Source organism: Pongo abelii, chromosome 20 (assembly GCF_028885655.2).
Source record: "Pongo abelii isolate AG06213 chromosome 20, NHGRI_mPonAbe1-v2.0_pri, whole genome shotgun sequence".
Taxonomy (NCBI): domain Eukaryota; kingdom Metazoa; phylum Chordata; class Mammalia; order Primates; family Hominidae; genus Pongo; species Pongo abelii.
In genome coordinates, this window is record NC_072005.2 from 48,189,723 (window position 1) to 48,217,510 (window position 27,788).

Sequence of the window (27,788 nt, forward strand, 5' to 3'; positions counted from 1 at the left end):
GCCAATCAAGAAGGGGAAAGGTGACATCACTGGTTCTCCTCCCCTCCCCCAACCCAAACTTCCCTACTCCGTCGACCGGCAGCAACAACCACGTGGGGGAGGGGTAAGAGAGTAGAACCGGTGAGGTCATTGCACCGCCCCGGCCGCTGCTGATTGGCTGCGGGGCTCGCGGGTGGCGGTTGGCTGCTCCTCGCACCTCCCCCTCGTGCCGCTACCGCTGCCACTGAGAGGAGCCACCGGCGACGCCAGAGCCAGGAATACGGGTGAGTCGGGGCCCTGGGTCTAAGATACTCCTGGCGTCCAGTGAGACTCACGACGAACTGCCCTTTTCGACTTTTTCTTCTCGCCGGGGTTCTTTGGTGCTCCAGGCACTCTGTCACATGGGAGTTGTAGTCTGCCTTGTACTGTCGGCTATGGGCCGAAGACGTGAGAAGACTACGATTCCCAGCAGGAATTGCGACTAGCCGGTCAACAAATGTTCGGGCCACGCCTTCTACCTCCGCTCATTGGACAACCTGTCCCTTAGCCCCTCCTCCTTTCAGTTCATTGGCTACTGTCCCTCACAGAGGCTGGGTTCCGGCCTAGGCTGCATGGCGACTAGGTACTGTATTTGTCATTTGGAACTAAGACGGCCTGCAATTGGACATGGCTGGTGTCCTTCACTTGTTGTAGGGTAGGGCCCTAGGCAAATCAGGCAGTCGTAGGCTCAGGTTGGTGTCGGTCCCGGAGGGAGGCCGGTCTTGGACTTTTGCCCCTCCCCCTAGCGCTGCCCGATGGGCCCAATTGGTCACCGCGAGCGTCGCTCGTCGTCGAGAGGCGGAGCCGAGCAGTCTGCGGATATCTATTGGTCTAGGCTGGCGCCGGTCAGCGGGGTTGTGATCGCTGATTGGCTGGCTCCTCCAGCTGTTGCAGGTCCATTCACCATTTTGTGTGTTGGAGTAAAAAAAAAAGGGAGAATCGAGAGGGAGAGCCGGAGGGGGGGCGGGGAGGGACCGGACCGGACCGAGCCGGGGCCACGGCCCCCCGCCCCGAAACCCCGCCGAGCCCAAGGTGAGGGGCGGGGCCAGGGCTGACACAGGAAAGGGGGGTCCGGGGGGCTGGGGGCCGAGAGGGGACAGGTGGCAGGGACGGGGAGGGGGTACAGGGGGAAAGGGGTGGGCGGAATGGTGGGAAGGGAGAAGGGAGTGGAGGAAGTGGTGGAGGTTTGACAGAAAAAGGGTAACTGGGGGAGGGGGTGGTGGGCAAAGAAGGGTAACAGGAATGGAGGGGTGACAGGACTAGATCAGGGTGACAGGGAGAGGGAGGGGACAGAGTTGGAGAGTGTGACAAGCAGAGGTGATGGGGAGAGAAGGTGACAGGTCCGGAGATGGCTGACAGGAGAGTGACTGGGAGGAATAGGTGACAGAGATAAATGGGGGTGACAAGGAGGGGGTGACAGGAGGGGGCCTAGGGCATTTTAACAGAGAGGTAGAGATAGAGGTAGTGACAGGATGGGAGAGAGAGTGTCAGAGAAGCTGGTGCCAGGAGGGCTAATGGGAACAGAGAGTATGAGACCCCAAAGAGCCAGGGCCTGGGTTGGCCTGGGCTCTGGGAGTTACTACTTAGATCTGAGGAAGGTGAGGGCCCCCGGGGCTTGGGTGGCAGTTATTCAGACAGGGTGGACAGGAAGAGAGTAGGCCCTAGAGGAAAGAAAGCAGCTCTGGGGTGAAGAGAGGCTGGGCCAGGCAGCAAGGTCTAGGGGGGCCAGGCGGCATAGTTGTAGGCCCTGGGTGGGGTATGCAAAGGTTTGTGTTTGGAAAAAACTGGAGCCAGATCTCAGTCCCCAACATGGTAGTCTAGTGGGTCAGCGGGTATTAGGTGGTGATGGCTGCCCAACTTCTGGGCATTTGGATGCCAGCCCCGGGTCGCCCTCCAGGCTCTGCCTGTGAGGACCCCAGGATTGGCCCAAGAAAGGGCAGGCCTGGGACTCCAGGGTCCACAGGAGGAGCAGGCCCCTAGTGAGAGAGCATGAGGTCAAGGGTCCCCCAGTAGCCGGAAGACTGAGTCGGGGTTGCCTCTCATTGTGTTTGGCTTATGGTTCTGGGCCCCCCAACCCTCCTAGAGGCCTCTGTTTTGGCCTCTCAGGTTCTCTTAGTCACTTCAGAGTAAAGTTTTTTCCCCTTTTCTTTTCTCAGGGCAGCTCGAAAGGGGGCGGGCAGTAATGACTGTTCAGGAAGTGGGTGAGGTTAGCCTGTTGGGCTTGTCCTGCTTTCTTTGACCTTATCCCACCTATCCCCACTTGGAGTTGGAGGGCGTATTTGGGAGCCTGCGGGGGGCTAGCCGACTCAGCCACCCTGCCAGAGCCAGCCCAGCCAGGGCGGGGATGCATGCAGGCAAGAAGAGGGGGGCTGGGCTTGCGGGTATCACGCTGGGTGCTGTGGGGGGAGGAGCAGGCTCCCATCCAGTGGGACAGAGAAACCCTGGGGTGTAGCTCTGTGTCCCACTGTGTGATGACGTGTGCGTGCTTCTATGCGTGTGTGTGTGTTTGTGCGCGTGCGTGTGCTCATGCACGGCCCCGTGGCAGTGCTGGGTATGAGCTCTTGCCCCAGACATGCCCCTGCCTGCTCCCTGCCAGGATCTGGGGAGATGGCTGTACCTGGCAGCCCTGGGGTGCAGAGCAGAGTGGGCAGCCGTCCCTCGGGACTCTCAGCTGCCCACTTCTTCCCACAATGCCTGGCCATGCCAGGCCTCCCAGAGGGGCAGAGGGAGGGTGGGGGGGGCTGGAGAGAGGCTCATATCACAGCTCAGTCACCACCCTTTTTGTGAGTTGGTACTTGTGCATGTGTGTGTGTGTCTGAGTGCATGTACTCTGCATGGTGACAGTGCGAGTAAATGTGCCCTCTGGATCATGTGACAGGCAGCACACTGAAATGGTCAGGAGCACGGACTCTGGAGCCAGAGAGCCTGGGTTCAGACCCTAGCGCTGCTGTTTCCCACCTGGATGATCTTGGACAAGTTGCCTCATCTTTTTGTGGCTCGGTTTCCTCAGCTGTGAAATGAGGCCGATAGTAGCACCTGCTTTTAGGGCTGTTGTGAGGATGAAACGGGTTAATAAAGGCAAGCTTAGCATGGAGTTCAGGACACAGGGAGTGCTCCATAGGTGTGAACTGTTAGTGCTTTTGATGTCCCCTTGTGGCGTTCAGAACATGTGCTCTGTGTCCTCTGCAGAGCCAGCAGGTGTCTGTGAATGTTCCCCAAGGAGCCAGAGTGTGTATACACAGGGGACTCAAGTGCTCACCTGTGCCTGATGCTGACTGGGGTATCACATGAGGGCAGCCAGAGAGGAGGCCTTGGGGATGGTGGGATGGAGACAGTAGACTCAGCAAGTGGGAAATCTTAGGGTACACTGGCTCTGGGGAGGGTTCCTGAGTTGCTCCACGTAATCCCTGTGTGCTCTTCCACCTTGCAGGTGGACAAAAATGAAGCCAATGAAGAAGGCATGCACTGGCCTTTCAGGTCCTGGCAGTGGCAGCAAGTCCCCCCCAGCCACCAGGGCCAAGGCTCTGAGGCGGCGAGGGGCTGGGGAGGGTGACAAACCAGAGGAGGAGGACGACGAGGCACAGCAGCCGCAACCACAGCCCGGGCCCGAAGAGGCTGAGGAAGGGGAGGAGGAGGAGGTTGAGCGGGGCCCTGGGGCTGAAGGTCCTCCACTGGAGCTGCACCCTGGCGACCCGGCTCCAGGCCCAGCAGAAGACCCCAAAGGGGATGGGGAGGCAGGCCGCTGGGAGCCCTCACTCAGCCGCAAGACAGCCACTTTCAAGTCTCGAGCGCCCAAGAAGAAGTATGTGGAGGAGCACGGAGCTGGCAGCAGTGGGGTGGGTGGGGCCCCTGAAGAGCGGGTGCGGACCCCTGAGGAGGCCAGTGGCCTGGCGGTGCCTCCACGGCCACCCACCTCCACTCGTTCCTCCTCCACTGACACAGCCAGCGAGCACTCGGCGGACCTGGAGGATGAGCCGGCTGAGGCTTGTGGTCCAGGCCCCTGGCCCCCTGGCAGCACCAGTGGCAGCTATGACCTGCGGCAGCTGCGGTCCCAGCGGGTGCTGGCTCGGCGTGGTGACGGCCTCTTCCTGCCAGCTGTGGTGCGCCAGGTGCGCCGAAGCCAGGACCTGGGCGTGCAGTTCCCTGGTGACCGAGCCCTGACTTTCTATGAGGGGGTGCCAGGCGCTGGTGTGGATGTAGTTTTGGATGCTACACCCCCACCAGGTGCCCTGGTGGTGGGCACAGCTGTCTGTACCTGTGTGGAGCCCGGTGTGGCTGCCTACCGGGAAGGTGTGGTGGTGGAGGTGGCAACCAAGCCAGCTGCCTACAAGGTCCGTCTCAGCCCCGGCCCCAGCTCCCAGCCAGGCCCACCAGGCAGCCTCCCGCAGCCCCCACAGCCACTGCACCGTGAGCCAGAGGAGGCCGTGTGGGTGGCCCGCTCCAGCCTACGCCTGCTGCGCCCACCCTGGGAACCTGAGACCATGCTGAGGAAGCCCCCTACAGGCCCTGAGGAAGAGCAGGCGGAGCCTGGGGCCACACTGCCACCCTGCCCTGCTGCCCTGGACCCCAAACAGCCCGAGGACGCTGAGGTCTCTAAGATCAGCTTTGGTGGCAACCTGGGTACTCACTGTGAGGAGGGCGAGGAGAAGCACCCTCCAGCCCTGGGTACCCCAGCCCTGCTCCCACTGCCCCCACCCCAGCTCCTGTCGCCGCCACCCAAGTCTCCAGCCTTTGTGGGCCCCGGCCGCCCTGGCGAGCAGCCCTCGCCCTGCCAGGAGGGGAGCCAGGGCGGCAGCCGCAGCAGCAGCGTGGCCTCCCTGGAAAAGGGGACAGCACCGGCAGCCCGGGCCCGCACGCCACTGACAGCCGCCCAGCAGAAGTACAAGAAGGGCGATGTGGTCTGCACACCCAGCGGAATACGAAAGAAGTTCAACGGCAAGCAGTGGCGCCGGCTGTGCTCACGAGATGGCTGCATGAAGGAGTCACAGCGGCGAGGCTACTGCTCACGCCACCTGTCCATGCGAACCAAAGAGATGGAGGGCCTGGCAGACAGTGGGCCTGGGGGGGCGGGCCGGCCCGCGGCCGTGGCAGCCCGTGAGGGCAGCACGGAGTTTGACTGGGGTGATGAGACGTCGAGGGACAGTGAGGCCAGCAGTGTGGCGGCTCGTGGAGACTCACGGCCACGCCTGGTGGCCCCTGCTGACTTGTCACGCTTTGAGTTCGACGAGTGTGAGGCGGCCGTGATGCTGGTGTCGCTGGGCAGCTCGCGCTCAGGCACGCCCTCCTTCTCACCTGTCTCCACTCAATCGCCCTTCTCGCCAGCCCCGTCACCCTCACCCTCGCCACTCTTCGGCTTCCGCCCTGCCAACTTCAGCCCTATCAACGCCTCGCCAGTCATCCAGCGCACTGCAGTCCGCAGTCGCCACCTGAGCGCCAGCACCCCTAAGGCAGGCGTGCTGACGCCACCAGACCTGGGCCCCCACCCACCGCCACCTGCTCCCCGAGAGCGCCACTCCTCTGGAATTCTACCCACCTTCCAGACCAACCTGACCTTCACCGTGCCCATCAGTCCCGGGCGACGGAAGACAGAGCTCTTGCCGCATCCAGGGGCCTTGGGGGCCCCTGGCTCAGGGGGTGGAGGAGCTGCCCCAGACTTTCCCAAGAGTGACAGCTTAGACTCTGGTGTGGACTCAGTGTCCCACACACCTACACCCTCCACGCCGGCTGGCTTCCGGGCCGTGTCCCCTGCTGTGCCCTTCTCTCGCTCCCGCCAGCCCTCACCATTGCTGCTGTTGCCCCCACCCGCCGGCCTGACCTCGGATCCAGGGCCCTCTGTGCGCAGGGTGCCTGCTGTGCAGCGGGACTCACCTGTTATTGTCCGCAACCCTGACGTGCCACTGCCCTCCAAATTCCCTGGGGAGGTGGGCACTGCTGGTGAGGTGCGGGCTGGGGGACCTGGGCGGGGCTGCCGTGAGACCCCAGTGCCCCCTGGGGTGGCCAGTGGGAAACCTGGCCTGCCCCCACCTCTGCCAGCCCCCGTGCCCATCACTGTGCCTCCAGCTGCACCAACTGCCGTGGCCCAGCCGATGCCCACCTTTGGCCTGGCGTCTTCACCCTTTCAGCCTGTGGCCTTCCACCCCTCACCTGCTGCCCTGTTGCCCGTTTTGGTGCCCAGCAGCTATACCAGCCACCCTGCTCCCAAGAAGGAAGTCATCATGGGCCGGCCTGGAACAGGTAAGAGGTGGAAGTGGATGGGCTGCACCAGGCTCACCTCGTAGAGGGCCTCTTGCAAGCTGAACTTTCAAGAGGTGAGCTCCTCACCTGGGGAGGGCTTCAAGGGGAGGCCGGCCTCCTCTCTGCACAGATGTTGCAGTTGGAATTCACATGTCAGGAAAGGGATTGGACTTTTAAGGCTCAAAGCACTGTTTCCAGAGGCCTCCTGTCAGAGAATGTGGTCCCAAGAGGTCTGTCAGTCAGCAAACCTTTATTGAGTGCAGACTGAGTCAGGTCTCCATGGAGCTGATGGGATAAGAGAATGATAATTGTGGCAACAGCTTCCATGTCTTGGGGGACTGGGTGAGGGCATTGCCATGGTAAGCACTGCATGTAGGTGAGCTTGCCAAATTTTCACATCCACCTCATAGAGTGCTTACCACCTGTTCTAAAGACCCTTTTCAAATATTAGCTCATTTTATCTTCACAGCCACCCTAACAGGAAAGTGCTATGATTATGCTTCTTTAGAGGAAACTAAGGCCAGGGTCACAATTTGCCCAGGGTTACATGGCTAGTAAATCCTGGAGCAGCCCTCAAACCCAGGCAGGCTGGCCCGTGACCACGTGGTCATAGTGCTGGATTACAGATGGGCAGATGGAGGCTCTAACAGGTCCTTCCCAGGAGGTGGCAGGACCAGGACTGGAGCCCTCATCTTTACCACTGTGTCCAGTAAACATCACAGGCACGGCCATGGAAGGCAGCGGGGGTGTGCTGGGCACTTCTCCAGGTGTGAATCTAGCCTGGCTGCCCTGAGGACAGGGCGTGTAAGCCAGGAGTTGAAGGATGTGTGGGAACCTGCAACCGTGGGGTGGAAGAGCCTCCTGGAAGGAGGGCGATGGGACAGCCCCGAGGCCGGAAGGAGCACAGCCTAGGAGGGGAAGAGGGAAGTCCAGGGTGGCTGGAGAGCTGAGGCTGGGAGTGGGAGAGTGGCATTTCTGAGATGGTGTTGGACAGCCACGGACCCAGGCCAGGCTGGGCCTTGTAGGAGCAACACAGAGAGGGTGACAGACCTGTCAGAAGCTCCTTCCTAGCATTTCTTTCTTATTTGTTTATTTATGTGTGTATTTTTTTATTTTTATAGAGATGGGATCTTGCTATATTGCCCAGGCTGGTCTCCAATTCCTGGGCTCAAGCAATCTTCCTGTCTTGGCCTCCCAAAATGCTGGGATTACAGGTGTGAGCCACTGCACCCGGCCTTATTTATTTTTATTTATTTATTAATCTACTGTTGATTCAGGGCCTGGCCCTGTGCTATGCCTGGCCCTGTGCTGGATGGTGCTGAGGACATAGCCCTACTTACACAGGGCTCACAGCCTCTGGAAGAGACAGACCCCTCCCTAGACAGTAACAGTCTGGGGTGGTCAGGGATGGGGTGGAGGAAGCCAGGAGGCCGTGGGAGCCCAGAGAGGATGCCTGTCCAGCCTGAGAAGTCAGGGAAGGCTTCTTGGAAGAAGGGCCAGATGCCTATGAACTGAAACCTGAAAGGTGTGCAGATGTGAGTCCGGCAGGGTAGGCAGGAAGGATCTGCAGGCAGAGGAAAGAGTTTGTGCAAAGGCCTTAAGGCAAAAGCAAATATTTGTAAGATGCTGAATCTGCAAAGTCAAAGGCTCTAGATAGCGGGTGAGTGTTGGGTATGTGTGGCTGGATTGGTGAGCAAGGGTCAGATCAGAGAGGACCCTTAAGTAAGATCATTATGAACTGTATCCTGAGGGTACTAGGGAGCCATGGAAGGTTTTGAGCAGATTCAACCACTGCTGCACCATAGAGGGTGTGTTTGAGTCTCTGAGGCCAGAAGCAGGGAGACCAGGGAGGAAGGAGGCTGGGTGTGGATGTGGGTAGGAGCCGCTGTGGCTTGGGCTGGGGCAGGTGCCCTTTCAGGAAGGAGCACTGGCCTGGCCCTGCCCTTTTGGGGCTCCAGCCCAGGCCAGTCCCGAGGGACAGGGCACAGGGACATGGGCTATGCCTGCCCCTGATGTTCATATACAGAACTGAGGCTGTGAGCTGTGTGTTTCACCCTGACGCCAACATTTTTTACATTTGTTGTTATAGGTGGTACAAGCAAAATTTCACAGCAGGGATTTCTGTCCTTAGGCAATGAAGAAACTAAATCAGACGGTCTCTAACCACTCCCCTACCCTTCACCCCCGCATATGCCCACAACCCCCAACATGGCCCCTACAGCATTGTCTCACGTGGCCGCTCCTGCTGTGTGGTGCAGGGGATGCTGAAGCTTACCAGAGTAGGCCCAGCAGGGCTCTTGTTACCATTTTCCAGATGAGGAAAAGTGAGGCCCTGACAAATGGAGAGTCTTGATTGAGGCCAGCCAGCCAGTGAGGGGCTGAGTCATCTCCCAACCTCTAGACTGTGGGACTCTCACTACCAAAAGTGGCAGTAATAATAACTCACCGAGCAGCACTGGTGATGCACGTGCCTGGCACACCTCAATGAGTCCTGCTGAGCCTTTACTCCCTGAATCCTCATAATGCCCCAGGCTACTACCATGATTATTAGTTCCATTGGACAGAGGAGGAAACCGTAGCCTGAGAGGCTAAGTGACTTGCCCGGTCCCCCAGCTAGGAAGAGAGAGAGCCAGGATTTTGAGACAGAGTCTGGCTCTGTCACCCAGGCTGCAGTGCAGTAGCGCAATCTTGGTTCATTGCAACCTCTGCCTCCTGGGTTCAAGCGATTCTCCTGCCTCAGCCTCCCGAGTAGCTGGGATTACAGGAGTGTGCCACCACGCCTGGCTAATTTTTGTACTTTTAGTAGAGCCGAGGTTTCACCATATTGGCCAGGCTGGTCTTCAACTCCTGACCTCAGGTGATCCTCCTACCTTGGCCTCCCAAAGTGCTGGGATTACAGGCGTGAGTCACTGCACCCAGCTGTCAAGAGCCAGGATTTGAACTCAGACTGTCTGGCTCCAGATCCCAGGCCCTTAAGCACTTTCAATAATAACAATGATAACAATAATACCTACTCTACCGAGCGAAGACTGTGTGCCTAACCCCGGGCTTGGGGCCGTTTCATCAGCTCCGCCTGATGCTGTGAAGCAGATTGCCAGGCCTGTTGTCCAGGGGTAGACTGAGGATCAGAGAAGGGAGGCCCCTTGCTGGGGGCCACCTGGTTGTCATAACTTGTCCAGTGCCTATCCTGGCAGTTCTGAGGAGCGCCTCCCTAACAACACCCATGCTGAGGTTTCCAGGCTGCCTTCAGGTTCCTGAACAGCCGGCCCTTTCATTCTTCTCCCAGAGGCCTCCCTAAGCCCTTGGGAGGTAGGCAGCTTGGAGCCTTCTCCCCATGGGGCCCAGATAGGGCAGACCGTGTTCAGTGGTATAGTGAGGTTGCAGGCCTGGTCCCTTCTGCTGGCCCGTGCCAGGGCCTGACCCTCCATCAGAGGGCAGCAGGTGTGAGGGGGCGGCCCAGGGCAGCCTGCCTGCTCCTGCCCCCAGCCAGGCATTTGCTTCCGCTGGGGGACTTGCTGGGGCAGGCGGCTGGCATTCTCCACATTCTGCGCATGGCATGGCCAGCCAGCTGCTGTTGCCACCTCCCTCTGAATCTTCCCGCCTGCTCCCCAGGAGAGGATCCCGCCCCAGGGCCTGCAGCCCCAATCCAGGAGGCCAGATGTCTCAGCCCCATTCCTGGTATGGCCTCCCTCCCAGCTCCCAGCTTCCTGCCTGGCTTCCCCTTGTTGACAGGCGTTGCTCCTTCTCCTGGACCTCTGTCTGGCGGTCTGGCTCTGTCTGTCTGTCTTATCCTTGGCTTCCTATATCTCTCTCTGGTCTCTTATTTCTAGGTCTATACGTGTGTCTCTCTTTGGACCTCTGTTTGTCTGACTCTTCTTTGAGTCTGGGGGCTCCCTATGCCTTCCTGGGTTTGTCCCTCTCTGGACTTCAGTCCTTGTCTGAGCTTTCAGCCCACCCTCTTTCTGTTTTGGCTGCCAGTCTTGGCATCCTGTGTCTCTGGGCCAGCCTTGGCCTCTCTTTGGCCTTCCTACTCCCACTCTTTAGATGGACTTGCTGCCCCCATGCCAGCCTCCCAGCCCCACCCTGTGCATATCAGGTGTTCTGTTCTTTTAAGACAGTGGGCAGTTGCCAAGCACCAGGTCTCCTACTTCCTTCTTGGGGAGTGTTGGGAGGTTGTCCAGGCCAGGGAGCCCCCTCTTGCTCTTTGACAAATTAACTGCCTACTACTGTCCCTGAAATCTGCTGAGATGTGCTGAGATCCATCCTGCAGACCCATCCACCATCCAAGCACCTGTTCCCAAGACAGGCAGGAAAGCGGGGGCTGTATGGACCAAGCTAGGAGATCCGGCTGTAGGGGGCGGCAGGAAAGAAGCTTCAGTGCCCACCCACCTGCCAGAGGGCATGACCCAGTCATCCTACCTCCCCCGTTACCCCTTGCCTTTCATTTGATGCCAGCTTCATTGAAACGAGTCTCAGATATAGTGCACCCCAATGGGTAGGGCCTCAGAGACAAGGCAGTACCCACCAACTATGCTTGGGCAGGTGGGGAAAAAGAGGGGCCAAAGGGGTTAAGCCTGGGTCTCCTGAATCCCCAGATCCAGGTACTGCCCACCATAATTTCCATTTTGTCTCAAACAGTGAACCCTATCTCCACCAGCAAGAGCCAGCTCCCTCCTCATTCCTCTGCCAGGCCCAGGGCTGAGCAGTCCTGGGGCAAGTGGGTGAGGAAGGCAGATGTGGATGCAGGCACAGGCAAGGATGAGCCCAGGGAGGTACTGAGTCTGGGGAAGCCAGGGGGCAGGGACAACTCAGTGGTTCATGGGGGCTGATAAGGGAGGATCAGGTAGGTTTCTCATTGGAGGTGACATTTGAGCTGAAGTATGAAGAATGAGTAGATTTCAGAATAGTCAAAGAAAGGAAAAGGCAATTCCACCTGAAATAGCTGCATGAGCAAAGACCAGGAGGAGTGAAAGTGCATGAACTCCGAGTGGCTAGTTGAGGCTGGAGCTGACACCAGAGTCCAGGCTTAGCAGAAGGGTGCCGTGGACGACAGGCCCAGCCTGAATGCCAGGCTGAGAAGCTGGGGCTCTACGCGGGCCAATAAAGAGCCAAGAAGGCATTTAGAGCAGGGGAGGGAAAATGTTGGATCTAGGTGTCAGAGACCCCTGGAGACCGCCCTGGAAAGGCAGGAGTTGGGAAGAAGATGGCTTGGGGAAGAGGAGGAGAGGAAGAAGAGCTTGTGAAGTTGCAGGAGTGAGTCTTGGTAACTTTGTAGAAGAGACCCCAGCTCCCCCAGCTTAGCAGCCCCCAGCACCAGGAGCTGCGAGGCGTCAGGCTGCCTCCTGGCGGCAGGCGGCGGCGGGACAGCAGGCGCGCGCATGCGCGGCAGAGGGGGTTGAGGGGTACGTCCGGGAGCCCCCGGCGCCCGGGTATTAATGGCTCCATTAGTGGCCGGGAGGGAGGCGCATTAGCGGCGGCGACGGCGTCTGGCTCCCATTACCACCGGCGGCAGCGGCTGCACCGCAGGCGGCTGGACCCTAGCCCGCCGCGCCGCCTCCTCCACCCCAACCCTATCCCCTGTTCCCGCTCCCCACGAGGGCCCGGGCAGGGAACTCCCGTCCCCCTATTTCGGCGGAAAAGCTGATTGTGAAGCCAGATAGATTTGGGTTCAAATCCCGGCCGTGCCACCTCGCGGCTGCAAGATGCTATCCCCCCTCTGAGCCTGTTTCTTGCGAAGTAGTCGGAGAAACCGGGTGCTCCGGGGGCTGTGTAGAAGCGGACTGGCACCCAGCGAGGGCCGCGCCCAGCCCCCGCTGGCACCCAGGGGCGTGGGTTCCCGCGCGCCCCTGGGTGCAGGCCTCCTGTGTCGGGCCTCCGTCCTTCCCATTGGCTGCTGTCTCGCCCGCTGCCCGCTGATTGGCCGAGACCTTCCTCTCCGCCCCTGAGCGATTAACCCCTGCGCGGCCGCGTCCTCGGGCTGGGTGGGGGACCCTCCCTCCCACCGCAGACAGCTCGGGTGCCAGCTGGCCGGCGCCCCGCCGCGGCCCGCGTGGGTGTCAGGCCGGCCGGGCACCCGCCCGCCCTCCCTGCACAAAGCGGCTTTGTGGGGCCTGCCGGGGGTTGGCTGGGGGCCAGGCGGCGAGTGGAAAATCTCGTGAGCGCGGGGAGGGGAGGGGAACGCAGGGCGGCGCCCCCTCCTCTGCTCGGGCCTTGGCGCCTCCCTCAGCCCGCGCCGACCAACCCTCCCAGCCCCAGAGCCTGTACACCCCTTTCCCGCCCCCGCACCTTCCCTTCCCCAAACCCACGTCTCTCAACCCCCCCACCCCCGCATCCCACCCATCTCCCAATCCCTGGGGACCATCCCCCACACACTCTCCCCAGTCTCTCTTTTCCTCCTGGTCCCCCTGCCTACCCCAGCCCCACTCACACTGACTCACCCCAGCGCTATTTTTAGCCCCCCATCCTTGCCGAGCCGCGCCAGCCCAATCCTGGGCTCGTTCCCCAGGCAACCCTGGCCGTCGCCGACGCCGCCCGGGGTGGGTGGGTGGGTGTGTATGTGGAAAGCGGGTGAGGGGAGCTGGGGACACCGGGGTGGTGAGCTGAGGCGGGGACCCGGGCCTGGAGAGCAGGGTGGGGAGCCGCAGGCGGCCGGCAGGGGTGCGGTGCCTCGCGGGCTCAATAAATGGGCCCCATGAGTTTAGAGTGCGCGCCTGCCTGTCCCTCAGTCTGTCAGCATCCCTGGCTGCTCGCCCCAGGCCTTTGGGCAGGCCTCAGCCTGTACCGCCCGCCCGGGTGGCTGTTGATGTCTTCGTCTGGGTTCCCTGTCCCCAGGCCTGGGTGTGGTGGCACAGTGGGGGCTGTTTAGGGGCGGTCCTTCTGTGGAGTTGGTTAGGGGTTGGTGCAGGGGGTGGCTGCCATCACAGTCCTGCTCAGTACCTTTTTCCAACTAGGGAGGCCCCAGTTAGGGTTGGGAATGGCAAGAGAGAGGGAGCTGTCTAGGGATAGGACCTGCTCCCTCCCCTCTGCTCCTAATCCACCCCCACCCAGGGTTCCTCCACCCTGAACAATAGAAGCTAAGTATAGGGCTGGCCCAGCGCCCAGGGCAGGGGGGCCCTTCCCGCCCGGATTCCCGCCCCTCCCTGCCAGGCTAGGCCCCCACTTGGTTGTACCCTGCCCCGAACGGGGCCTCTTCCCATCTCTCCTCCGTGGGCACTGTGTCTTCTACCAGATGTGCACCCCTCCCAGATGTGTGGGGCCCTCCTTCCCTCCTGTGCCATGCCTGGCTCTTTTTCTCAACCAACAGAAGTGGGGAATCTGGGGGGGCAGAGCTCCTCTGAGCTCTGTCCTTGGACTGTATTGCAGTAGAGAAGGGGTTAACTTGCCAGTAGGTGACTCACTCACCGGTGGGGAGAGGAGGGGGCAGTGGTGGGGGCAGTGGTGGGGAGATAGCGGGCCACATTGATTTCAGTCTCAATTCGTGCCTCACATTGCAGTCCCTGGGGCAGTGAGGTAATGGAGGGTCTGAGTCTGGGGCTGCATAGGAAGGAGGGGTCAGTCACCTAATAGTCCCTCTGGTTGCCCCTCCAGGCTCACAGCCAAGTGTCTGGCCCTGCAGTCTCTGGAGGTCAGAGGGCTACAGACCTTCCCTTCCCTTTTAGGCTCAGGTTACCCAGTTTTTGCCCCCTCTCCATTCCTTCAGCTCTGTCAGTGGATGAGGCAGGTTGGGGAAAGGGCTCGTCTGCTCCTGTCGACCATCCAACCTGTGTAAGAGCCCAGTCTTGGTCCATCTGAGCCTGTGCAACCTTTACGTGCCCAAGTGTGTGACCCCAGTCCTGTGCCTTTACTGGGTATGGCCCCAGGGCCCCTCTTGGGTGATCCAGGGCCTCTGGGTCTCTGCCAGATGGGCTCCACATCCTTGCCTGTGTCTTCGTGTGAGCCCCCCTCACCTTTCTGTGGTCCACGTGGTTCTGTATCATTATCTAACTATATTCCCCAGCCTCTGTTTGAAGTTCCCTCCCTGGGTCCACCCTGAGGTTAAGCCTTGAGTAATGGAAACAGCACTTGAGTTGGAGCTCTGGGCTGGTACATCTTGACTGCATGATCTTGCCACAATTTATTCAATCTCTGAGGCTCATTTTCTCACCTGAACAATGGGTGTAATAAAGCATACCTCCCTAGGTGGCTGTGAGGATTCAATGAACCAGATAATACATACAAGCTCCCAGCACACAGCAGCCCCAGTAAGTGTTAGTTTCCTTTCTTCCCGGCCCTTTTTTTCTCGGGGGAGGGGGGGGGGGCGGGGTTAGTGGGTGGCTGGCAGAGTAGTGTGGTGGGGCCAGCCATGGTGTGCTCTGTGGTTCCCTGCCTTATGCTGCTAGACAGAGGGTCCAGAGTGGCCAGTGAGTGTCAGGGTGGGTGGCTGAATGATGGCGGTGGCCCCTGAGTTCTGTATACCTGATGGGCCTGGGTACTGAAGCAGGTGGCGCCCATTAGAGTAGGATTATATAGAGGGTGGGGTCGGTATGATGGTGTCTGTGAGAGCTGAGTGTGCACTGGGGATAGGAGGCGCTTTGTGAGTGCTAGGAAGGCTGTGTGTGTGACGGAGGAGTGTGTGGTTGTGTGGGAGGGGTGTGGAGTGTGTGTAGTGGACAAGCAGGGCTATGCTGAGTTCCTCCTGTTTGACATGTTGTCTGTTTGCATGATTCATGTGGGCTGGTGGGGGTTCGATGAGGATGCGGGTTGGCGAGGCATGTGTGACAGGGCATGGATGAGATGGGTGATGTGAACAGGATGGGTGAATGCACGATGGTGGGTGGGGAGCGATGGACCGTGAGCATGTGAGGTTGTACATCTGTGTGAGCAGGTATGTGAGGTGTGACAGTGTGGGTGTAAGACAGAGGGCATATGTGCCCGTGGGGTGTGTAGGAGATAATGGGTGTGGCACGAAAGTGTGTCTGTGTATGTCTGTGAGGAGTGTGAGTGTGAGTAGGTGAGGGCTCAGGATGCCTCGCCCAGCCCTACGCGCAGTTTGTCTGCCCAGCGGGGCCAGGCGCACCCAGGCGGGTGTGCGGGAGGCGGGCGGAGCCGCGCGTGAGCGTATTCCTCGCGCGGACTGGACACACAACAGCACCACGCAGAACCCAGGGACCTCCGCAGCGCGGCGCCCCGAACCGCCCCCCTGGCTCGGTGCCTTTACTGCAGTGCGCCCTCCCTGCCACCCTCCTACCGCGGCCCCGCCCCCGGCCGGCTCGGGGCCAACCGGAGCCCGCCCCGCCCTGCCCTTATTTGCATATGACTGACGTTCCCCCGGGGCAGCCAATGGGGGCGGGCGCGGCGGGGCCTGACCCGCGCGCGGCGGCGGCAGCCAATGGGCTCACGCGCGGGGGGCCGGGCTTGCGCGGAAGGCCGCGGGGGAAGCGGGGAAGGGGCGGGGGGAGGCGCGGCGGGGGGAGGGGAGCGCGTAGTAGTGGCGGGGCGGGGAGGCGGCGGTGGTTCGGCGCGGGGCTCGCTCGGAGCGCACGGACGCACGCACGCTGGTCCGTCTGCCTGCCCGGGGCCGGAGGTCGACCCGGCGCTGAGCCTCGGGCCCAGGGCCCGGAAAGGCGGGGCGGCGGCGCCGGCAGCCGGGGCGCACGGGGCCAGAGCCGTTACCCGCCGGAGCTGCGAGGGAGGGAGGGAGGGAGCGAACGAGCCAGCGAGCGGGGAAGGGAGGGGGCCGCCCCCGCGCACGCGCGCCGCGCCCCGCCCCGCCTGCCCCGCCTGCCCCGCCCGCCGGACTCCGCGAGGGAGGAGGGAGAGGGAGGGGGCGGCGCCGATGGCCCCCGTGCCGCGCGCCCCGTGACGGCCCCCGCGCGCGCCGGGGGGCGGGGCGGGGCCGGTGCGCGCTGACCTCCCCCGCCCCCCGGGCGGCGGGAGGCAGGCGGCGCTGTGCGCAGGCGCGCCCAGCGGAGACCCCCGCGTGGGGCGGCCGGAGGGGGGCGGCGGGGGGGGGGCATGCGGCGACGGCCTCCCGCTCCCCCCGGGCCCAAGCGGCGACGGCCGAGGAGCGGGCTGCGGGCGGAGCGGCGTCGGCCGCTGAGGAGGTGCGAGCCCCTGCCGGGTCTCCCCTGCGCCGGACCATGTATTCGGCCCACAGGCCCCTGATGCCCGCGTCCAGCGCGGCCTCCCGTGGCCTCGGCATGTTCGGTCAGTAGCGCCTGGGCCCTGGGACTGCAGGGGTCAAGGTGTCGGGGTGCTAAGTGCGGAGTAACGGTGATGGGGGTATAGTAGGGGAGAGAACAGTAGAGGTAGAGTAAAGGGATGACGGGGAAAGTTACGGAGCTTGGCCGGGCCGAGTGGTTAGTGATGGCAGGTGGGAGTGTAGCGGAGTGGGGCGTATCTGGGGACAGCTGTGATGTTAAAGTGATGGGATGGCACAGGTCCGCTGTAATAGAAAGGTGAGGGGTGCAGAGTAACTGGCTCTGGAGCATGGGGTAGAATAGGAACAGCACGAGACCTGCTGGTCCTAGGGGAGGAGGCTTGGATTGGGTAGTGGGGCTAAGGACAGGGCTCAGGAAGCGAGTGAGGCACTGTTCGCTGAGATCAGAGTGACGGGCTGCAGTGTGTGTGGTGTAGTTTGCAGAGAGCGCGACACCTAAGAACCTGGAGGGTTGTGCACTGGGGAGGGGTTCAGGAGGGAGCAGGACCAAAGGACTGCCCTCCATTGTCTGCTGGGTCCCTTTTCCCCACCCCCCAGAAAAGAGGAGGCCCTGATGGGAAAGATCTTTGCAAAGAGAGGCACAGGTCTAAGTCCCTGGAGGCTTTTATATGGGGTTGGAGGGCCCAGTGGGTTTTCAGGGGTAAGGGACAGGGTCATCGTAGTCTTGAGTGCTCTTCAGTGCTGTCTTCGTGATCCCAGTCCCTTGTTTCCTGAGGTCTACTTTTTCCTTTGTCAGCCCCTCACAGAATCAGGTCTCGAGGCCAGTGCCTCGCACAGAGCTCCCCCCGTCCAGGCTTCTGAAGGCATGGGGAGGTCACCTCAGGTCAGGTTGATCTGGATCAAGGGAAGGCCTGGAATGATGGAGAGCAGGGCTAGGGCGGTTCCCTCCTCCCTTCTTCATCTTCCCCGAACAGGGGCCTCTCTCCTCTGCTGGTTCCACTTCCCCCAGGGAGCCAGGCAGTGCGAGGGGAAGCCCACTCGTATCCTAGGCCCGCCCCAAAAGTCCAGCCAGGGGTAGGTCCCAGCCTAGGGCTTGCTCTTCCACCACCCACCTCTTGGGGCTGAAGGTTGGACCCCTGGGACCAGCCTCTTGGTGAGGGAGCATCTTCCTGTGCATATCCTCAAGGAAACACCTGGCATTTGTGCCCTTTCTGGGTAGAGACTTGTTACAATTCTCTCTTCTGGCCCATTGTCTGTGGTTTTTCTTCCAAGGAGTTTACCACACCCTCCCCTGTTTTGGGCAAGGGGGCTGGACCCTGGACTACAGATAAGCCGAGGGGCTGATGGGGAAGGGAGGCTGGGAGGCCGATTTCTGGATGGTGCATTCTCTTTGTGGGGGCAAAGGAGAGAGCTGCTGGAGCCACCTGTGCCCAGCCAGGAAGGGCAGGTCTGTCACTCTGTGTTTGTGGTGGGGGAGGAAGGCAAAGACAGGACCTCTCCCACAGTTGTAAGAGACCCCACAGCCTGTGCATAGTGAACGGAGAGTTGGTGGGGAGGGGACGTGGGGCCGTATGCCTCAGGAAAGGGAAAGAGAGCATGAGGCCAAGGTGAGAGGCTGTGTTGGGTGGCGACTGGGCTGCTGGGAATGTGGCATGACGGGGGTGGGGGTCCCAGCCCATAGAGGTCTGGGGCCTTGGGAGTGTGGGATGGCAGCCAAGCATGACCTGGTTTGTGGCAGGAGCAAATCGTTCCTCTGGCCTGGTCCCTGGTGGCAGGGCTGGTGGAGATTGGTGGGGGGAGGAGTGGGGCGTGAGTACTATTTCCCTTCCCCGCTTCTGTTTTCTTTTTTATAAATCTAGAAACCTTTCAGGGAGGAGTTTTTCCTGAGTGACGTTGCATGGACGAGTCCAAGAGGCTCTGGTGTTGGGGGTGGGGGGTAGACAAAAGGGGTGGGGCTACCTCATCTAGGGTGGGGAAGAGCTTGAGTTGGGGTTGGGGCCAGGCTCTCCTGCTGCACAGCTCACCTGGCTCCTTTCCACAGTGTGGACTAATGTGGAACCTCGCTCTGTGGCTGTGTTCCCCTGGCACTCCTTAGTCCCCTTCCTGGCACCCAGCCAGCCTGACCCCTCCGTGCAGCCGAGCGAGGCGCAGCAACCTGCCAGCCACCCAGTGGCCTCCAACCAGAGCAAAGGTGAGGGCTGGGGGGGACTAGGGGGAGGCAAGGGTGTGGGGTCCAGGTAGCCTAGGAGCCCTCTGATCTACCTCTGTGTCCCCAGAACCTGCTGAGTCGGCAGCTGTTGCTCATGAACGGCCACCAGGTGGGACAGGGAGTGCTGACCCTGGGCGGCCCCCTGGAGCCACATGCCCTGAGAGCCCAGGACCCGGACCCCCACACCCTTTGGGGGTGGTGGAACCTGGTAAGGGTCCGCCTCCCACCACGGAGGAGGAGGCCCCCGGCCCCCCAGGAGAGCCCCGGCTGGACAGTGAGACAGAGAGTGACCATGATGATGCGTGAGTTCCCTGAGGCCTGGGACTTGGGGGTGGGATGGCCAGAGACATGGCCCTCACTGTCCCTGCTGCCCTGCCACAGCTTCCTCTCCATCATGTCTCCTGAGATCCAGTTGCCTCTACCGCCCGGAAAACGTCGGACCCAGTCCCTCAGTGCCCTACCCAAGGAACGGGACTCATCTTCTGAGAAGGATGGACGCAGCCCCAACAAGGTACTTTATCCCTGCCTGTCCCGTGCTCACCCCGTGGCCACCCACACCTGTCTCCCAGGTCCTAACTGTCCCGCCCTGGGCTGTGTTTAATGCAGCGGGAGAAGGACCACATCCGGCGGCCCATGAATGCCTTCATGATCTTCAGCAAGCGGCACCGGGCCCTGGTCCACCAGCGTCATCCCAACCAGGACAACCGGACCGTCAGCAAGATTCTGGGCGAGTGGTGGTACGCCCTGGGGCCCAAGGAGAAGCAGAAGTACCACGACCTGGCCTTCCAGGTAATGCTGCTGCCTCTTGGCTCCTCCCAGCTTCTTCTGGTGGGGTGGGTGAGTGAAGGGTTGCCCTGCCCTTTCCTGCCAGGTGAAGGAGGCCCACTTCAAGGCCCACCCAGATTGGAAGTGGTGCAACAAGGACCGAAAGAAGTCCAGCTCAGAGGCCAAGCCCACGAGCCTGGGGCTGGCAGGAGGGCACAAGGAGACGCGGGAGCGGAGCATGTCGGAGACGGGCACTGCTGCTGCCCCTGGGGGTTAGTCAGACCCTTGGCTCTCCCACCCTGCCACCTCCCTCCCCGAGAGCCACCAGCTACCCCCTTGCTTGCTCCTCCCCTGCCCCAGCAGCTCCTCTCTGCTCTATCGCTTTTATTTGGCGACCCTTATCCGTAAAGGAACCGGCAGTTGATCCATGTGAAGGAGCCAGGAAGATCCAGACAGATACTAAGATTCCCAAACAGCAATCTCATTATCAACTGTTGTTTAATGAGTGTTTACTATGTGCCAGGCACTACAGGGAATATAAGTTTTAGTCTGCAAAACCCCATTCTATTCTAGAAGAAGAAACTGAGGTTCAGAGAGGCAAAATCACTTGCTTAAAGTCATTAAGCAAGTGACAGAGCCAGAATGTAAACCCCAGTTTGGCTGGCCCCCAGCACCATAGTTGGAGCCACTGCAGCTCGCAAACACCCCTGATGGGCTGCTTGCACTTACTGAGGGTGTCTGGTGTGCCTGGCGGTGTTCTGGGACACATTTTTGGAGTGAGCCTATGGGTATGGCAGTTCTGTGAGGTTAGATGGATAGTTGCTATGGATATGCACTTCTATGAGAGTGGGGACACTAGTTACTTCCTCTTTGAGATGAGGGAACCGAGTCTCAGGCCAGCGGTTGGCTAGCCAGCACCACATGAACCTCTCTCCAGGCCTCCTTACTTTCAGGAGGGCTGCCCCCCAGGGAATGGGCCTGCTGCAACCCCAGAGGGCAGGAATCAGCAGGAAGGAGATGCTGGACTGGTGGTGGGTGGTGGTTTTTTTTTTTTTTTTTACCAAGTGGCCCAGAAATTCCAGCCTGCTTCTGCCTAGTACCTAGAAATGTCTATGGGTTGTTGGGCCAGTCTAGGTGCTGGTGACAGGCTTACTGACTGTCATAGCGCCCCCTCCACTTTACAGTGTCCTCTGAGCTCCTGTCCGTTGCAGCCCAGACACTCCTGAGCTCAGACACCAAGGCTCCGGGGAGCAGCTCCTGTGGGGCAGAACGGCTACACACAGTTGGGGGACCTGGCTCAGCCCGGCCCCGAGCTTTCTCCCACAGTGGGGTACACAGCCTGGACGGCGGAGAAGTAGACAGTCAGGCGCTACAGGAACTGACTCAGGTCTGGGGTGCAGGCCCCCTGGGGGGTTGGGCGGGGAGCCTGTCCAGGGCAGCAGCCCCGCTGAACCCTCCCTGCCACCTATCCTGCAGATGGTGTCTGGCCCTGCATCGTACTCTGGCCCAAAACCTTCTACCCAGTATGGAGCTCCAGGACCGTTTGCAGCCCCCGGTGAGGGAGGTGCCTTGGCGGCCACTGGGCGGCCCCCGCTGCTGCCCACCCGAGCTTCTCGTTCTCAGCGTGCGGCCAGTGAGGACATGACGAGTGATGAGGAGCGCATGGTCATCTGTGAGGAGGAAGGGGATGATGATGTCATTGGTGAGCATTGCAGGGCCCAGAATCTTGCCCAGGACCCAGCAGGCCAAGGCTCAGAGGGTGGGCAGAACTTGGATCCAGGCCCCTAGGCCCCTTTGATTTCTTTTCCACTTGGTTTATGGTTGCATGTGGCCAGTTCAGGCCCTGCCAAGTAAACCCAGCCCTGCCCTCAGGAAGCCCCCAGCCCTGCAGGAAATCTGGAGGACGGGGGCATGACCAGATCTTCAGGTGCAGTATTAGGGGCTCTTTCCTGCAGGCTCATAGGCTCCTGCATGTGGGCACAGCCGTGGGCTGAGGAGTAGCCTTCCTGGACAGCACTCCCTGCCGGTTTGGAGCAGAGCTGAGATCCAGGCTCCAGACTATTTCTCCTGGGTCCCCTTGCATCTAGCCCCCTCCCCATACCGTTCCCTCCACTCCCTCAGCTGACGATGGCTTCGGCACCACTGACATTGATCTCAAGTGCAAGGAGCGGGTGACCGACAGCGAGAGTGGGGACAGCTCTGGGGAGGACCCAGAGGGCAACAAGGTGAGGGCTTGGGTCATGGTGCTGTCCCATCACACTCCCTCCTAAGCCATGGGAATGTCTGTTTCTCCCGGGCTTGAGAGAAGGGGAGATTAAGGTCCAGAGAGGGCAAGCTGCTTGCCCTGTGGGGAGTTGGGTCATAGCCAGCATGAATTGAGGCCTTCAGCTGGCAGGGGTGCAGCCCTAGGCTGGCCTGGCTGACAGGCTGGATGGGCATGGCTAGGGGGCTGCTGTCGAGGTGTCAGAGTGTCCTGACCTGGGGTGTCTTCCTTCCTTTCATGCAGGGCTTTGGTCGGAAGGTGTTTTCACCTGTGATCCGTTCCTCCTTTACCCACTGCCGCCCCCCACTGGACCCTGAGCCCCCAGGGCCCCCGGATCCTCCTCTAGCCTTTGGCAAAGGCTATGGTTCTGCCCCATCCTCCTCTGCATCCTCGCCTGCTTCCTCCTCAGCCTCGGCAGCCACCTCCTTCTCACTGGGCTCAGGAACCTTCAAGGCCCAGGAGTCTGGTCAGGGCAGCACAGCGGGCCCCCTACGGCCCCCACCCCCTGGGGCTGGGGGTCCAGCGACACCTTCCAAGGCAACCCGGTTCCTCCCAACGGATCCTGCCACCTTCCGGCGCAAGAGACCTGAAAGTGTGGGTGGCCTGGAGCCACCAGGCCCCTCAGTCATCGCGGCCCCTCCCAGCGGAGGAGGAAACATCCTGCAGACACTGGTGCTGCCCCCAAACAAGGAGGAGCAAGAGGGCGGCGGAGCCAGAGTGCCCTCCGCCCCCGCCCCATCACTGGCCTACGGGGCCCCAGCGGCTCCCCTGTCCCGTCCTGCTGCCACCATGGTCACCAACGTGGTGCGGCCTGTCAGCAGCACTCCTGTCCCCATCGCCTCTAAGCCCTTCCCCACCTCTGGCCGGGCTGAGGCGTCTCCAAATGACACAGCAGGTGCCAGGACTGAAATGGGCGCTGGGTCTCGGGTGCCTGGAGGCTCCCCGCTGGGTGTCAGCTTAGTGTATTCGGACAAGAAGTCGGCAGCAGCCACCTCACCAGCCCCACACTTGGTGGCTGGACCCCTGCTGGGCACTGTGGGGAAGGCGCCTGCCACTGTCACTAATCTACTGGTGGGCACCCCGGGGTATGGGGCCCCTGCGCCCCCTGCTGTCCAGTTCATTGCCCAGGGGGCCCCTGGTGGTGGGACCACTGCGGGCTCAGGAACAGGTGCTGGGAGTGGCCCCAATGGGCCAGTACCCCTGGGCATCCTGCAACCAGGTGCCCTGGGCAAGGCTGGGGGAATCACCCAGGTACAGTACATCCTGCCCACGCTGCCCCAGCAGCTTCAGGTGGCACCTGCCCCAGCACCAGCCCCTGGGACCAAGGCAGGGGCTCCCAGCGGCCCTGCACCCACCACCAGCATCCGTTTCACCCTCCCACCGGGCACTTCTACCAACGGCAAAGTCCTGGCTGCCACTGCACCCACTCCTGGCATCCCCATCCTGCAGTCTGTACCCTCCGCCCCACCCCCCAAAGGTGAGACCTGGGCTGGGCAGCACTAGGAGAGGGGCCATAGTCCTGTTTGGCTCCCTTGTAACCTTTTCCTTTCTTGCCTCTTAACTTCCAGCCCAGTCAGTTTCTCCCGTGCAGGCCCCGCCCCCGGGTGGCTCAGCCCAGCTGCTGCCTGGGAAGGTCCTAGTGCCTCTGGCTGCCCCTAGCATGTCAGTGCGGGGTGGAGGGGCCGGCCAGCCGCTGCCACTGGTGAGCCCGCCCTTCTCAGTACCTGTGCAGAATGGTGCCCAGCCCCCCAGCAAGGTGAGGGTCTGCCTTTCTCTCCACCTGCTGGGTGTTGGCCCCTGTACCCCATCATTTCTTTGTCTTTATTTCAGTCTTTTCTCCTTTTCTGTGTATCTGGTTCTCTGTCTTGCCATCTTCCGTGATGTCTCTGTGCATCCTGACTCTCTCAAGTCCTCAGTATCTGTACTCCTCTGTGTCCCCACCTCTCACTGTCATCTTGCCCATCCTGTTCTCACCACAAGTTCTGTGTTCCTTGCTTTTGCTTAGAGTCCCACTTGAGGTCTTGGTCTTCCCCTGCCCCGGTCTGGGGCCACAGCTCACCCTGGCCTATGGGTGCCCTTCTCCACAGATCATCCAGCTGACCCCGGTGCCTGTGAGCACACCCAGCGGCCTGGTGCCGCCCCTGAGCCCAGCCACACTCCCTGGACCCACCTCGCAGCCTCAGAAGGTCCTGCTGCCCTCTTCCACCAGGTAATTGCAGCTGAGCCCATACTCAGAGGCCAGGGAAGGGGTGGGGCGGGGCCGGCTTACCTCACTCCTCCCCATTTCCTCTCCCTGCGGCAGAATCACCTATGTGCAGTCAGCGGGCGGGCACGCGCTGCCCCTGGGTACCAGCCCTGCGTCCAGCCAGGCTGGAACAGTCACCTCGTACGGGCCCACGAGCTCTGTAGCTCTAGGCTTCACCTCGCTGGGGCCCAGCGGCCCCGCCTTCGTGCAGCCCCTGCTCTCAGGTGAGGGGCAGCCTGGCAGGCAGTGCTGGGGACCCAGGGTGGGGCTGAGGCAGTCCAGGCCCTAACTTGGTCTCCTGCTTCTCCTTCTCTGTCTCTCAGCAGGCCAAGCCCCACTGCTGGCTCCCGGTCAGGTGGGCGTGTCGCCTGTGCCCAGTCCCCAGCTGCCGCCTGCCTGTGCAGCCCCCGGAGGTCCTGTCATAACAGCATTTTACTCTGGCAGCCCTGCACCCACCTCCTCAGCATCCCTGGCCCAGCCATCTCAGGCCCCCCCAAGCCTGGTCTACACTGTGGCCACCAGCACAACCCCACCTGCAGCCACCATTCTGCCCAAGGGCCCGCCAGCCCCTGCCACTGCCACCCCAGCCCCGACTAGCCCTTTCCCCAGTGCCACAGGTAGGTGTCAGATCAACCCAGAGCAGAGCGAGTTGGGGGATCCAGGGGATGTGCTCCAGTCAGGCCTGGCTCAGCAAACACTTTTCTCCCCACTAGCAGGTTCCATGACCTACAGCTTAGTGGCCCCCAAGGCCCAGCGGCCCAGCCCGAAGGCCCCCCAGAAAGTGAAGGCAGCCATCGCCAGCATTCCCGTGGGGTCCTTTGAGGCAGGTGCCTCTGGGCGGCCTGGCCCTGCACCCCGGCAGCCTCTGGAGCCTGGCCCAGTCCGAGAGCCAACTGCCCCAGAGTCTGAGCTTGAAGGGCAGCCCACACCACCAGCCCCTCCACCCCTGCCAGAGACCTGGACTCCCACAGCCCGGAGCAGCCCCCCACTGCCCCCACCTGCTGAGGAGCGGACCAGTGCCAAGGGTCCTGAGACCATGGTGAGCGCCTGCAGGCTGTGGGGCTCCCACTGCCACTTGGCTGTGCCCCTCCGTTGATGTCTTTGCTTTTCTGTCCTACTCTTCCCTCCATGCCTGTGTGTCTCTCAGGTTAAAGGGTCCCCTCTGTCCCTTCTGCCTGCCTGTGTTGTCTCCTCTCCCATCTGAGGCCCCTGTCTTGGCCTTCCTGAGGCCGTGTGACGGCCTTCTCAAGGGTTTGCTGGGTGGGCTCAGATCCAACTCTTTGTTTCTGGCCTTTGCCCTAGAGTCTGAGCTGTGTTCTCCATCTCCCTGCCCATCTCCACCCCAGGCCAGCAAATTCCCCAGCTCATCTTCAGACTGGCGCGTCCCTGGGCAGGGCCTGGAGAATCGTGGGGAGCCTCCCACTCCTCCCAGCCCGGCCCCAGCTCCAGCCGTAGCCCCTGGTGGCAGCAGTGAGAGCAGCAGTGGGCGGGCAGCCGGGGACACCCCCGAGCGCAAGGAGGCGGCTGGTACTGGCAAGAAGGTGAAGGTGCGGCCCCCGCCCCTGAAGAAGACCTTTGACTCTGTGGACAAGTGAGCATGGGCAGGGGCCTTGGTGGAGCGTGTAGGGTGGCGGGAGTGGGAGCAGCTGCAGGCTGAGGCGGGGGAGGTGACCCTGCCGGCCCTCCAGCAGGGTCCTGTCAGAAGTGGACTTCGAAGAGCGCTTTGCTGAGCTGCCTGAGTTTCGGCCTGAGGAGGTGCTGCCCTCCCCCACCCTGCAGTCTCTGGCCACCTCACCCCGGGCCATCCTGGGCTCTTACCGCAAGAAGAGGAAGAACTCCACGGGTAGGCGAGCATCGGGCACCCAGGGTCCTTAGGTGGAGGGCAGACTGGGGCCACCTGCACTGAGTCTGCTTCTGTTTGGCCAGACCTGGATTCAGCACCCGAGGACCCCACCTCGCCCAAGCGCAAGATGAGAAGACGCTCCAGCTGCAGCTCGGAGCCCAACACCCCCAAGAGTGCCAAGTGCGAGGGGGACATCTTCACCTTTGACCGTACAGGTGCCGTGGTGGGCAGAACTTTGGGGGCCTGGGGGCCTGCAAGAGGAGTGGGTCTCTGGAAGGCGGTTAGAGAGTGGGAGAGGTAGGGTGGGTCCATCCGGGCTGGGAGGAAGCACAGCCTGTCAGTGGTGGGTTCTGGAGTCTGGCAGGCCCCTAGGTTGCCCTGTGACTGTGGGCGGGACCCCTCTCTGACTCCCCTGTGAAATAGAATGCAGTGAGGGCTCGGGTGGGCACTCAGACGGTGGCAGGAAGGCCCTGCCGCTGCTGCAGCCTTGCCATGCTGCCTGTGCCCTGCACAGGTACAGAAGCCGAGGACGTGCTCGGGGAGCTAGAGTATGACAAGGTGCCATACTCCTCCCTGCGGCGCACCCTGGACCAGCGCCGGGCCCTGGTCATGCAGCTCTTCCAGGACCATGGCTTCTTTCCGTCAGGTGAGCCTGTCTCGGAGTCTTGGGGTCACTCGGGTGGGACTTACCTGCACATCTCATCCTGTGCTCCCCACCGTTTTTCTATCTCCAGCCCAGGCCACAGCCGCCTTCCAGGCCCGCTATGCAGACATCTTCCCCTCCAAGGTTTGTCTGCAGTTGAAGATCCGTGAGGTGCGCCAGAAGATCATGCAGGCTGCCACTCCCACGGAGCAGCCCCCTGGAGCTGAGGCTCCTCTCCCTGTACCGCCTCCCACTGGCACCGCTGCTGCCCCTGCCCCCACTCCCAGCCCCGCGGGGGGCCCTGACCCCACCTCACCCAGCTCGGACTCTGGCACTGCCCAGGCTGCCCCGCCACTGCCTCCACCCCCAGAGTCGGGGCCTGGACAGCCTGGCTGGGAGGGGGCTCCCCAGCCCTCCCCCCCACCCGCAGGTCCCTCCACAGCTGCCACAGGCAGGTGAGGGACCCCTGAGAAGATCCCAGGACTTATAGTACCCCCTCAGGACATGGACAGTATGTGGGGGCAGGAAGGTTATCTCCTCCCGGGTAAAGCCATTTCGTCCTCTCCAGTTTGGGGCGGAATGAGGCCTGCTCCTTTGTAAATACCCCCTTCCCTCGAAGCTCCCTCCCAGTGCTGGGGGGCAGCTGAGGGGCTGCAGGGGCAGTCTCCCTCCTCCAAGCCCCTGTACATAACCTGGAGCGTGTGACCTTCAGAGCTTTTCACTTTATGCAAAATGGCTCCTGTGAGGGCTGCAAGCTGGAGGGTGGTGCGGGCCTTGGGCCACAGGGAGGCGCCTGTGGAATAGGGGGAGTTCATGCACCCCTTTTTTCCCCAGAGGGGCTGGACTCAGGTTAGTTTGGGGGTGGGGGCTCCTGCACTTTGCCACAGGCACGGGGAGGGTTTTCTCCTCACCCCCTCTGCCCTCCCAACTTGGGTTGTACTTTCTAAGAAGGTGATTCCCCCTGCCCTTGCCCCCTTCCCCAGAACAAAACATGTTGATCATGTGCAATATTTCTTACTGTGCCGAGAAGCCGCAATGAGCGAGATTAAAGCTGTTTAACACACCTGTGTGGCTGCAGGCTCTTAACAGGGAGGGCTGTTGGTTGTACCAGTCCTGTCCTGAGTTGTCATGGAGCAGCAGGCTTTCCATGAGGTGGGGGCAACAATTCCGGTGCCACTGCCCCCAACTTCAGAGGAACCGCATAGGCCAGGTCCCTGACTTACTGTGGACCAGATGGCCCCTCTCCAGTTTAGGAGCCTGTGTGCTCAGGGAGCCTCAATGCCTGCCAGCCCTGTTCTCAGCCACTGGACTGTGTGAGTTTGGGGAAGGCCTGAGGCAAGATGCCACTGGATGGTTTACCCTCACTGGCTCTGGGGTCATTTGTACTCAGGAAGCAGGTCCCAAGAGGTCCTAGCCCAGAGGTGGCAGTG

At 61.4% G+C, this 27,788-nt stretch overlaps 2 protein-coding genes across 27 annotated transcripts in view; both read left to right on the forward strand.

The window, feature by feature from the left end:
* Positions 1 to 27,788, forward strand: part of LOC103888610 (CEA cell adhesion molecule 6) — a 913,736-nt gene that overhangs the window by 518,506 nt on the left and 367,442 nt on the right. The window lies entirely within an intron of this gene.
* CIC (capicua transcriptional repressor) lies at positions 128 to 27,421 on the forward strand. Of its 26 annotated transcripts, none has more exons than XM_054540496.2 (21): positions 128 to 263; positions 3,449 to 6,252; positions 18,432 to 18,581; positions 18,667 to 18,901; positions 18,981 to 19,110; positions 19,206 to 19,388; positions 19,471 to 19,636; positions 20,549 to 20,751; positions 20,841 to 21,066; positions 21,486 to 21,589; positions 21,871 to 23,104; positions 23,196 to 23,383; positions 23,715 to 23,836; positions 23,930 to 24,096; positions 24,196 to 24,489; positions 24,586 to 24,911; positions 25,219 to 25,463; positions 25,561 to 25,715; positions 25,799 to 25,930; positions 26,230 to 26,361; positions 26,450 to 27,421. In XM_054540496.2, the coding sequence occupies exons 2-21, from the start codon at positions 3,459 to 3,461 to the stop codon at positions 26,815 to 26,817; spliced, it is 7,554 nt and encodes a 2,517-aa protein (XP_054396471.2). In that variant the 5' UTR covers positions 128 to 263; positions 3,449 to 3,458; the 3' UTR covers positions 26,818 to 27,421. The 26 variants fall into 26 exon arrangements, with proteins under 26 accessions (XP_054396471.2, XP_063575607.1, XP_063575606.1 ...); XM_063719537.1 differs by having other exon boundaries at positions 24,589 to 24,911; XM_063719536.1 differs by having other exon boundaries at positions 24,199 to 24,489.

What these genes read in the sequence shown, in the direction of transcription:
- CIC (XM_054540498.2), top strand. Translation starts at nt 2,719, where the DNA reads ATGCCAGGCCTCCCAGAGGGGCAGAGGGAGGGTGGGGGGGGCTGGAGA. An exon ending in GTGCCCAGCCCCCCAGCAAG is followed by an intron (nt 23,384 to 23,714) that starts GTGAGGGTCTGC and finishes CCTTCTCCACAG; the next exon opens with ATCATCCAGCTGACCCCGGT. An exon ending in GAAGAGGAAGAACTCCACGG is followed by an intron (nt 25,716 to 25,798) that starts GTAGGCGAGCAT and finishes CTGTTTGGCCAG; the next exon opens with ACCTGGATTCAGCACCCGAG.